Source organism: Parasteatoda tepidariorum, chromosome 5 (assembly GCF_982258835.1).
Source record: "Parasteatoda tepidariorum strain Cologne lab strain chromosome 5, Ptep-v5.0, whole genome shotgun sequence".
Lineage (NCBI taxonomy): Eukaryota > Metazoa > Arthropoda > Arachnida > Araneae > Theridiidae > Parasteatoda > Parasteatoda tepidariorum.
Genome location: NC_141759.1, coordinates 32,125,244 through 32,137,958, shown reverse-complemented (window position 1 = coordinate 32,137,958; position 12,715 = coordinate 32,125,244). Strand labels below are relative to the sequence as shown.

General features: G+C 30.4%; 1 protein-coding gene and 1 non-coding gene across 2 annotated transcripts in view; one reads left to right on the top strand and one right to left on the bottom strand.

Annotated features, from left to right (window-relative positions):
• The first annotated feature begins 1,180 nt into the window (after positions 1-1,180).
• Positions 1,181-1,252, top strand: TRNAH-GUG (transfer RNA histidin (anticodon GUG)). Its single transcript has one exon. It is a non-coding gene; the product is annotated as a tRNA-His (tRNA).
• Positions 1,253-8,460: 7,208 nt separating this feature from the next.
• The window catches only part of LOC107450122 (pancreatic triacylglycerol lipase), a 78,900-nt gene continuing 74,645 nt past the window's right edge, over positions 8,461-12,715 (bottom strand). Inside the window, exon 9 of the mRNA XM_087163609.1 lies at positions 8,461-10,936. Coding sequence (XP_087019735.1) covers positions 10,714-10,936 — 223 coding nt within the window. The 3' untranslated portion in view covers positions 8,461-10,713. The remainder of the gene's footprint in view (positions 10,937-12,715) is intronic.

The window sequence follows — 12,715 nt, the reverse complement described above, 5'->3', positions numbered from 1 at the left end:
TTAAAAAATAGCAACACAAAAATTTAACACTAATTACTAATCCACAATCTTGCACTTAAGGCATCAAATAATTCTTAGAATATAATTAAATATTTGTATGGACTAATTAATTTACAGGGATTAATGATAGGTTGACGAAGAAAAATCTATTATCATTTTTTTACTTTTTATGTATTCTTAGATACCAATAACTACATTTAACGTACAAATAATGCTTTTTCAACTGTTGTTAATTGTTGCATGATAATGGTACTAGAGCAGATTTCCACGGTAAAAAAAAATTACAAAATAAGAATTGTTCCTTTCTATAAACTTAAAATCAATGTATATTAGTTTAAAAACGGATCTAATTCAAATAAATATTCAATTACGTAAAATTTGAACGCAGGGCACCGAATAGAACATATAAAATATTAAAGCTTTTTAGCGAGTATTATGCTATTTTAATAAATATTTAATATTTGGAATCCTATTTTTTTTTCGACTTCTCTTTCTCTCACTATGGCGGGAAGAATTTATCAAATATTCAAAGTGGTAGCGAAATTCACTTTATTTATTTATTTACTTATATTTATTTGCTGATATCAATGCTGATTTGCTGCATTTGTACATGTGATGAGGATCGGGTCTTCACGTTCTGGGACTCAATCTTAATGGTTCAAGGGGTGACTTCAAATATGCTAATTAATTAGTGCTGACGATATTTTAAGTTACGAAATCAGACACAGAAACGTACTTTCACTGAATAAGCATTCCTTTTTTTTATGTTTGAAAATGAATGAATTTTGAAAAACACTCTTAAACTCAAAGTGAAGCTTTAACACAGCCACAGCAGCTATAAAAATTGATAATCATAAAAATGACAAGAAAACACCTTTTGTATAAAAACAGAACCTTCAAAAAAATAAATAAATAAATTTTCATTTACAACATAGATTTATGCTTACTAATGCTAATGCTTTATAAAGAAGACAGCATAGCCTAATCGTTTACTTAAATTTGCAAAGCAAAAATATTTACATTTCTTCGTTAATTTCACTTTGAAAACTTTTTTAGTGCTGCCATCTCTGAATTGAATTTGTAATTATTTATGAACCATTGAACAAGTTCTGCTCCAATTATTTCGTTTTGCTTCTTAATTATATCCTGCTAATGAAAATCTGAATGTTTTCGATCACGAGCCGTGATCGTATAGTGGTTAGTACATTGCGTTGTGGCCGCAATAACCCAGGTTCGAATCCTGGTCACGGCAATTCTTTTTTAATGGATATTATTCTGACTTTTTCTTAAAAAAAAGTTTTTAGTAACCATTATTTGTGGGAATCCGAAACGATCTTAGGAGATTAACTTTAGCCTGTAAGAAAATATATTTTATTAATAAATCACTTTAAAAATAATCAGATTTTGTTTCTAATTGGAAAATCTTTTTACAAGAACCCTAAAACGTTCTACGACAATTTCACCTCGATTCTTCTTCTGTGCTTAAAAAGTGCTTTTTTAGTTAAAATATTTGGCGACGCATCCTGTTGTCATGTAGCATGACAAGAGGGTTGTGATGATGTCTATAATTCTTAGTTTTAAAGTTATAACTTGTTGTTTTTTTTTTGTTTTTTTTTTCGGGGGGATTTTTTTTCCCCCGAGAGAAACACGACTTTATTTTCATAGATTTTTTGCAAAAACGGATCTTAAACGCAAAGTTATTGAATTTTATGCTTTTTTACAAAATCAGGATTCAATTTTCTCAAATTCACAAAACTAGGAGTAGATATTTCACAAAAAAGGACTTTCCTTTAGAAGTCTGTAAGGAGCTAAGTTATTCGGGGTGGTCTTTTTTTTTTTTTTCTTTTTCTTTTTTGCGCACAGTATATAGTCAAATCGGTTGTAATGTCGAGAGGAATAAGGGAGCATAACTTCTATTTAGTGGTAGTTTATCAATGTGAAAATGTAAACGTAATTAATTTGTAAAGTTGCCATTGAATGTAGCAAATTTGAGAATTTAACAACTTAATGGTTGCCTAAAATAAATATAATTCATAAAAGATAATTAAAGAGGAATTTTTTCAAATGTTATAATAATGAATTTTTTCAAATAAAATTTTTGAAATTAGTATTAAGGGGTCCAAACTTTGGATCGATCCCCTAACTATTCGGAAAATATTTCCCTGATTGCAGCTGCCCCTACGCCGTATTTTGAGAATCAGGAAATTGAATCTGTTGGGGAAAAAAGTATGTTTATTCATACAAAGTAAATTTTTATTTTTTCCCCTTTTAATTTATACAGCATTTCACTTTTTTAAAAAACAATATGGCGTCGTTGACCTTAGATTGAGTACGAGAAGAGAAAATCTGAATTTTAAAAATTTTTATTAAAAAAATACATTCTTACGTAGCGTATCATACTATGTATCATGTATGTATGTACTATGTATCATAGTAGCGTATTATAGTAGTATATTACGTAGCGTATCATAGTCCCACCATACCATCGTACAGAATAATTTAATTTTCTATAATAACATACATTCAAATATTAACTTTCAAATTATTAACATTTTCGAGTACTATTTTATTATTTGAATATTATATTTAAAAGGTTTTCCAAAGTCATTAATTCAATATTGTGAAAATATATTATGCTATTCCTTTGTGCATTATATCTTTTAAATATTTGCCAAAGTTATTGAAATTTTATGATATACAAGGGAGCTAAGCTCCATATTCACTGTCCCTCACCAACCTCGTTTCGCAATAATTTTTGTTTCTTGGCAGAAAACAGTTCTTCTGCAAAATTAGAAATTATTTACTTAATATATGTACATATAAAGAGAAATTTAACAGTATATTATTATTATTTGCACAAGGGTAGACTATATTTGAGGGTGCCCCTTGATTCTCGCCAAGTTGTGATCGTGGTTGATCGCCAAGCTGGGCGATGTTGAAACCCAATCGTGATTCTGATTGGTTTAGATTTCAGCGATATTTTTAAATGTTCAACGATATATGTAATTTCAGAGGTCCGTTAGTTCTACGTTGGATACCGGCAGGGCCGGTAAGGTTACTTTTACTCCTGATCAATAAGATAGAAGATATGTGAACAGTCATAAAAAGGGACTTTAGAAAAAAATTTCACCGCCAGTCCAGTACCACATGTTTTGTTGAAATTTTCCACTGTTTTATGGAAATATCATTATGTTTTGGCCGTCATTCCTGTTACCACGATGTTCCCAGGGCTAAAGAGAATACAAGGGCTAGTTCACTCCGCTCTTAGAGCTGAAGCTACGATTTCCCTCCTCATGACGTCACTGTGTCCACAGATCTCGGAGATCGCAAGCAAAGATATGATAACTTTGCATCTTTCTCTTTGTAAAAATAAGTTAGACTTTTTCTGGTTATTAGCCTTCAAACTTTACGTAATTAACACATTATTTCCGTTCATAAACATAGTTCAAAAAAAACTTTCTTGGTTATATTAAAAAAATACCATTTTAAACTTATAAAAATGTTTTGCTAGTTGGTGAAAATGACACGATAAATACTTTATTTTAGAAAGTTCAGTTTTAACTTTAACTATTAAGAAAAATGAAGGCATATATCGACACTTTTTTTATCTACATATTCTTTTATAAAGATAAGTTAAGTTAAATTTAGAATCCCTGATTTTAAAATATGTCGTTAATAGCAATTTGTTCATACTTCATCATTAGGAAACATCAACCTTAAACGCTAATTACTGAAACAAAATAATAATTTAGGTTCATAATGACATTAGAAATTTTAAAATTGTTTATAGACATTTAAATTTACGATGATATAATTTATAGATATTTAAATTGAAGAGAATATAATTTTTAAAAAAAAATCATAAATATTTAGAATAACTACATTAAAAAATATGTTATGAAATTAGGAGAATTTCAACTATATACTACATATTTTATTTATACTTTTTACTTACATTTCAATTTTCTTTGACTTTATCTATTTTTTAATTCTTTTCACCTGCCTTTCTTTATGAAGTAACGAGGCGGTTTCTATTTAGATAATGAATTTTTATAAAAGTTCTTTACGACAGAATAAACGTATTGCTGTTTTATATTAACTGTGTCATTTCGGAATCCATTCTTTACATAGTTGTTCATTTACTTTAGGGAACACGCGAAAAATTATACTTTTTCCTTTTGTTTTTATATCAGAATTTTTGCAAGTTGCAATCGCGCAAACTGGCATTTCGATAATAGTTTTAAATTCTTGTAAATTCACTGCAAAAACTGAGGAAAGTCATTATAGAAAATAACAAATGTCTTAGAATATCTCGCAAAAAGAAATGATCCAATATTAGTTAGAGCTAGTAAGGCCAAACGCTCCGTTCTTGAAGTAAAAGTGCGAGCTTTGCGCCAAAGTGACGTCACTAGAGTGACGTCGGAGGATCGGCGCGGCAAGAGATACTTCAAAGGAGTTAACTAGCCCTTCTATTCTCTTTAGCCCTGCGATGTTCCGCGCTAACAGGAGTGGCGCCAAACATAAGTCGCCAATTTCGCAAAGGGGCACCCTCAAGTATATTTTTACCTTACGTTATAATAACAAAATATAAATAATAAAAATCAATTCTCTTAGTTTTAAATCAAAAGCGTAACAATTCGCGATCGCAACGAACTATAGGGGGCGTTGTTGTATGAGACGCATACCTGCGATTTCTACATGAACCGTCATTCAGTTACTCTAGAGACGTCGTTAATGTAGCATTGCAACGTTCCTTCTTTATTGTGACTAATTAAATTTAAAAAAGAAAAATGCTTGATATTCTTTCTTATGCAAACGAAAACAAAATGGTATCTCTTTTTATTAGAGAAGGAATATCCAAAACACATCGGAAAAATATTTGTACATTAACAGAAAAAAATATGCATATTCTTATAAGAGTTAAAACCTAATGCCCGAGAAATTGTTTTACTAAATTTAATGATATAACATGAAAGGCCCATTTAAACTTTACATTCTATAGTTTTAAGAATCATATTACTTCAAAAATTAAAATGAACAAAAAGTATACATAAGCCTCATAATTTTATGAAATTTAATTTTGTAAACAAAGTTTTTTGACAACAATTTTTATCAAAAAATTTCAAGTTTCAATAAAAATCATTATTTAGAAACTAAGAAACGTAAAATAAAGAATGCTGACGAAACAAAAACAAATGAACAATTCTTTTTTGTCGCCATTTTTAGTGCTACAAAAATTCGTCTTTGGGATTTGCCAAAAACAAAACAAGATGCAATTTTATTTTTTCAGGAGGGAAATATTTTACCGAAAAAACGAAAATGTACCAATTCCCACAACATAAAACTTTATCTTGGCAAACGTACGTTTTGGAAATGTTATTTCATTTGGAATCTTATTCATCAGAGTTCATATGGCGATATGATTGTTTTGAATCTATGCTAAACTCTATATCGGCTCATTTTCCACCGAAATCCAATTAACTATTTTGATTTTAAATAAAGTGTTTTATTTTATGAATTGTCGCAAAAATTTTAAGTGTAGATTAGCGGCACTTAAAAACCGCCAAATCTGTAGCGGCGGTGGCGTTAATAAGTAAGTACCGAATTTTTATTCCATACTTTTCTGAACTTTTCTTTTTATCAACATACTTTTCTTTTTATCAAAAAATTATAAACTAAAAAACGGAAAATAAAGAATTCTTAGGATAAAAAAACGATTTCAAGAATTATTAACATTGAAATAAAAACTTTCATATTGTTTCTTTTTTTATTATTCTTATAGTTCTTAATCAGACGTAAAAAACCATTCTGTAGAGAACCATCATCAAATGAAAAAAAAATATTTACAGTCAAAATTTTTATTGTAAAAATCATTGCACTTACCTGATTTATAATTCCCGGAGAATTCCAAAATGATAAGTTTCTTGTTTGAAAACTTTATTCTCAAATAATAGATGCATAGTTTATCCCTTCATTACTTTTAGATAACATACTATACAGCAAAATTTTATAATAGATATGAAATTGAATATGTAGCTAAAAACAGAATAGCTGAATTCTAGTTGAACTTATTCTTTCAACACTAAAAAATAATTACCAAGAAAGCGATTAAAATTAATTAAGAATCAGCACAAATGGCACTATTTCAAGTAACTTGGATAATTTTTTATTGTTGTTTTCCGAATTATATGGATACAGAAATATATACTATTCTATAACGAAGAAGAATATGTTATAACTATTACAATTCTGTATGTTCTGAATTCATATTTATTCACTGGAATGACGAAAGCAATGTTGACTTCACTTTAATTCGTAATGAATTGAAGACAGAAGAAATGCATTTTACCTTAATACACACATCTGTAACAGTATCCGAAATCGGAAGTCATCAGTTGCAAGTTTGTTGATAATAGAAATAAAAAATTATTGCGGAATTTTTCTTCAAATGTTTGGCGTGTTCTGTTCCTGAAAGATTTACTAATATTCTGGAGATTTTTTTCAAGTTCTTCGGCCTTTTCCTTAGGGAAATTTTGTTTCTTATTTGCTGCTAAAAAATGGCGTCTGATTCAGTCAATGATTTCGATGGAACTAAATGAAAACGTGATAAATTAATGTCCGATATTTACAGGCTCCCGCTAGACGGCGTACTCGAGCGTTGCGATCGCGAATAGCAGTACAGGAAAATACCTTTAAATTGGGGATAAAAAAATATTTATAGAAAAACAATATCTTTATGACTTTTATTAATTTCATGCTGATTACAACCAAAACAATTTTGAAAATGAATGAGGGAAAACTGGACCCTACCACGTGATTATCCTACCAATGAAAACGTACCGATAATAATGGAAAACTTCGACACAATCTTTATAAATAGTTAGAAATTTTCCGTTTAATTTTGAAAGTTTCATCTAACTATTGATATTCCTGCGTTCCTAATGTAAACAAGTTTGTGTAAATATTAATGTAAACAATTGTAGCTCTAACGTAAACAAATGTAACGTAATGTATTGGAAAAATTAAGTAAATAAATAAAAAAATATGCTCAAAATTTTAGAAATGAATAATATTTATTCTAATGCCTCGAATTAAAACACAAACAGCGTGAAATTCTTTTAATAATAATATGAAGAAAAAAAACTAACATTTAAAATAGCATAATTTTTAATTGATTTATCACAATTCATTTCAATTTTTTTTACAAAAATAAATTGTTGTTTTACATAAAATACACAATATATTTATGCATAAATATTTCACAATCACTCACTTGAAGAACTAAGTGGATGAACTGTTTTAGTGACATTTTAGTAGAATGAGTAAAATTAACGCACTGTATAGTATTAACATTTATGATAAAAGAAAAACAATTTTAAAAAAAACATAATTTTGGTTAATAAAACCTAAGTAAGCAATATTCAAACCATTTTTGGGTAATTTTTCAGCTCGTATGGTAAAGGTTTACCGGATATTCGATTCTTTATTTGCTATTCCATTCTGTATTACCACACATTCAGTAAAAAATTCAAAACTGAAAAGTAAATTTAACCAAAGAATGGTTTTTATGCCATGCTCTAAGGCCCAAATGGTGTTCCGCGGAATCCTAGGGTTCCGTTTAAGAATAAAAGTAGTTCCGCGAGATAATGGTTTTTATAAACATCGATGAATTTTGAAATCTCCGATTATACTTCGATGTAACGTATAATTCATAATTTATTTAATCTTACGGTTGCCTTAATGAAATTATTTCAAGTAATATGCCAATGAAATGGAAATGGCATATACTAAAAGAAAATATAACAGTTCCATTAACAATATATTGAACAAAAAATTCAATGGTGTTCAGCGGAACCCTAGGGTTCAGCTGAAGATTGAATTGTAATTTAGTATTTTTAATGATAAAACGTTCGTTCCTTTACCTAAATAATTTTAAAATGGGTTTTTTTGTAGGTTATAACATTCACAATCACCTTACTTAATACTTAAAGTCGGGGTTCCTACAAAATAAGGTTGATTATTTAGGGTTCCGTAGAATTTCATTACATATTATAAAACCATATTTTATTGTTTATTTTATCAGAATCATTACCAAAGCGTTACTGTAAGAAATATGTACCGAATTTCTCGGTGATCCTATAAAACCAGAAACACGGTATATTCCTTCAAATTCTGGAAGATTTGACCATACTTTTTTTTTTCAGTGTACAAACTCGCCGCAAAGAATTATCGCGGCTTTAAAACGGACAAATAACTTCAAAATTTTAAAAGCCATTATACTTTTTTTTTTTAAAAAATCTCTAATTTTGCAAGATTTTTTTTCTAAGTGAACGCAACGTTAGATATAACGTTTTTAAACTTGTGCATTTCAACAAACAAAAAAAATCTGTAAAACAAATCTACATCTTTAGGAGCAAAACTAATTTCTGATTTAAAATCCCTCACCCGATTTATTTGAGATCAAGTATTTGTATAAATACAACAAAAAATGTGTTAAAAAGCGTTATTAAATGTGTCTAAAGTAACAGCTTTTCCCGATAAATCTCAATTTTTTTTTTCCAAAAATGTGACTTACAGTTTATCCAATCTGCTCTTCATTGATTATTAACGATAAATAAATGTAATTCATCATACATTTTTTTTTCATAAGCATTAATAAATGATTCTACAATTGCACAAGGCAGAGATCTAATTAATACAGATAATTAAAATATATACAATTCATAAATAAAACAAATAATATGATGCACATGTCAGTGTGATGTAAACAGAGTCAAGTATGATATAGGAATTACAGTTGTGCAATTAATTCATGATTTTAAGTATCCCATTATTAAAATTTGAAATAATGTACATTGCAGTGACTGTTGCTGACTTATCCTCAAAAAAAATCAAACATTTGCATTAAATAATTTAACAAAATAATCAGTAAACGTGTATGAACATGAATAAAACAAAGAAACTTTTGTTATAAAAAAAAAGCTGTATCATAACACATGAAGAACACTATTTCTTAAAAACTTATTCAAGCTCTCTTAGAAACCATACATTAATTTAAAACAAAGGCATAACATTTCATGAAACATAATTTATGTTTTTAAATAGAAATCTTCCGAAGTCCAATTTACATTTATAAAATGTCATGTATATGAATAAGGACTAGAGAAAGAAGCCAGCTCCTAACATAATAATCAAGAGATTTTGCATAGCGTTTGTCTTACGTTAATATAAATGCTAACTTTATTTATACCCCTTAGAAACACTGTGATTTGTCGGAAAATTTTCACTCATGCGCAGTGAAGCTCAAATAGCGTTAGCATTTGAATTACGGGGAAACGTAACGCTAAGCAAAATCTCTATAATAACGAATGAATATCTATGAAATGTGACACATTAACTGCTGAATACAGCAGTCATTTACTGAAAAAGAAAAATATTTCCACATTTTGACATTGAGATTTTATTGATAAAATTTAATAGTTCTAGATTATTTAATATTTTTTATTATTTATTTTGCTTAACTTATTTCGTTACTTTTTTATTCATTAACTTATTTATTTTTTAATTGCAGTTATTAAAGATACTTCTGAGAGTAAGTCACGACGATTCACGCAGGTCTTTTAAGTCATAGTTGTTTTCATACAATTGGGTACCTGCAGCTCAAGCCAATTGGTTGTGTAAAAACAAGATGGCGTATTTACGTTACAACTATCAGGTTTGGTTTATCACCACACAAAATCAATTTTAATTTGGCGCTTGCAAGTGACGTCAATCGTGGGTGTTGAAACTGATTGGCTGCTGAATCATTTAAGCCCTGATGCATCAGCCTATCAGGTTCGACACAAACTCCTGACGTCACCTGAAGATACCCAATTATAATAACTTCTTTCAGTGAACTTTTGGAACAATTCTAGCGCCAGACCAGCAATTTAACCATTGAACAGTTCATTAGAATGTTGTCAGATAAATAAAGTCCTTACAATTTCTTAATGGATTTGGAGTCATTCTGATGAACATTTCAGTTTTGAAAATTATCACCAATATCCGCAGATCTTGCATTTTTATAAATAACAAAGCAATGAGTAACTTAAAACAATTTCAGTTTTAAAGCATAAAAAGTTCTCCAGTTTAAAGCAACAGCAGAAGTAAAGCCAGTTTTGGACTGATTCTAGCGCCACACCAACTATTCTGCCATTGAATAACTAGTGAAAATAACGTTAGATAAAAGAAGTCATTCCACTTTTTCGCACATTTCAGTTTCGAAATTTATCACCTGTACCCAAATTTTTAACATTTATGTTTAACCCACCAGAACAACAATGAAAGACACCGCACGCGCGTAAGTAAAGGCAAAAAGATTTTGAGAATGATAAAAGCTATAAGCTTGTAAAAAGTGTACTAGTTTTTTCCACCAGATTATACAACAAAACTTGACATGAAATGCTATGAATACCACTTATTACGAACATTTGTACTGAAATTCTCTTATTTCAAATGAAAAAAAAAACATGTGTTAGCAGAATGATAAATACAAAAAAAAAAATGGCAAGCTTTAGATACATCTAAATAAAAGAATAATGAGAATTAAATAACAAAGCTGGTATTATTAATAAGGTAAATCACAAATGTCCATGATCACGCATACTCAGGTCTTAGGTTTGTAAAATATTAGCTGTAATTTCTGGATTTTTTTCTTTACCAAATGTTCCACTGTCACGAATTAGGCCAATGATATTTGGCGTTGTCGTCTACCATGATTTTCCATAGAAGTTTTGGTGGTCGTGGGTCTCTACCTGCCACCGGTTCGCCAACAACTTGCCATATGAGTCGCGCCAATCTTTGGCTGGTTGGTTCTGCTTGGCAATCACCACGCAAAAGAGGAAGAAATTTTGGTTCATTGTTCAGGATTGGAATTGCATGACCACAAAAACTCATACTGAAAATACATGCATAAATTTAGACTTATTTTATATCTAAGGGATATCAAAAGAAAATATTGCATACCGAACTAATACTGAGAATACTATAAACTGAACTATTGAAGCAAAAGGTTGCTGTTTCTAATAACTCTTAGACAAGCCAAGTTGGCCTTTTTCCGAATTAAGTCAAGAAGGTGCTCCTTTTATTAGACAAGAGAGCACCGCAAGGGTGAAAGTTCGTCTTAGACAAGAGCAGCAAGAATAGACGGTCACACCACTCATTCGTGAGTATTAGTACCAAGTAATTATTAAATTAGTACCAAGCATGCTTGGAGACTAGACACTGGGGGTTCCGAACTCGGCTGATCACCCGACCGGAAACTCTGCTCCTGCACCCCAGAGCCTAAGTTCAAGATGTGCACAGTAGGCTTTTTTGGCCCTTTATGGACTATCGTGCCACTGTGCGTAATTTAGTATACATCATTAGAGACTAATGAATACTGAACTCACACTGAAAATATCTATATAAATTTAGACCAATTTTAAATTAATGAAATATATCATTAAGAAAATACGTAATACTAAATTGATACGGAGAGTACTGAATACTTATCAGTATCAGTACTTTAAAATTGGTAGCAAAACATTTCATTTTTAGCTTGTTACGAGAAAAAAACAATTATTTTTCGAGATAGGAAACAATTCCGTATATATTTAATACCGATTAATCAGTCATGGTTATCACACGTATTTTACACTTCCCGAAAACCAGCTAGAAATGAAATAATCTTACCACCATTTTTTTTAATCACATTTCAGGGTAAGGCAACCTACGGGAGTTTTTCTCAATACCACGGATCAGTACAAATTATTTATTTTATAATAATTAATTATTTATTTTTCAAATTATTTGCAAATTATTTACTTATATAAATGTGTAATATCTTTTGAATGATGTCCAAAATTTAAGTTAATTCATTCATTTACTCATTTGTTTCGATAAAAGCAAAATAACGTATTCGAATCGAAAATATCACCTCGAAACAAAAGCAAAAATAAACCGCCAATAGCTGTCTAACTGGAACTTCAGTGAATCTTATCTCCGGCAGTTTATTTATGCTAATAACTGTATTGAAATTATCACCCACTGATATGATTAAAATTCATTTCTTGAATATGCATTTTCTTGGAGCTACTCTCACAAGGAGGCAGTAAGCAATAGCACTGCATGATTGTTGCTTTAAAACCTTGCTGTTTGCAATAAACTCACGATTCTCCAGTACTCCGTGAACCGAGCGTGCGTAGAGAAATACACCGAAGAGCCATTACATTATGACCACCCTCCATCTATAACAATGGGCTCACCCAGGTTTTCATGGTTTCTCGCCCAGGAACAATGTTTTCATGGGGCACATTAGGACCCATAATCCTCATAGAACAATCCCTGACGTCTGTAAGCTACTTAAACATAGTTGCAGAAAAGGTTCATGGCAACAGTTTTTCCAGTGGGGGATGGTGTTTACCAACAGGATAATCGTCATGGATTGGTTCGAGGAACATTCCAGTGACTTTCAAGTCATGTCTTGGCCCCCAAATTCACATGACCTTAATCCAATAAAGCATTTGTGGTCCTACTTGGAAAACCAAATTCGTGCTGCCACGCTACCTCCTCGCAATGTGAGGGTATTGCAGGACCAGTTGGTGAGCGCTGGGTACCAGATACCTCAGACTACCTATCAGCACCTTGTGGAATCATTGCCACTGCGGGTGCTAGCAGTTTTGAGGGCTAAAGGTGG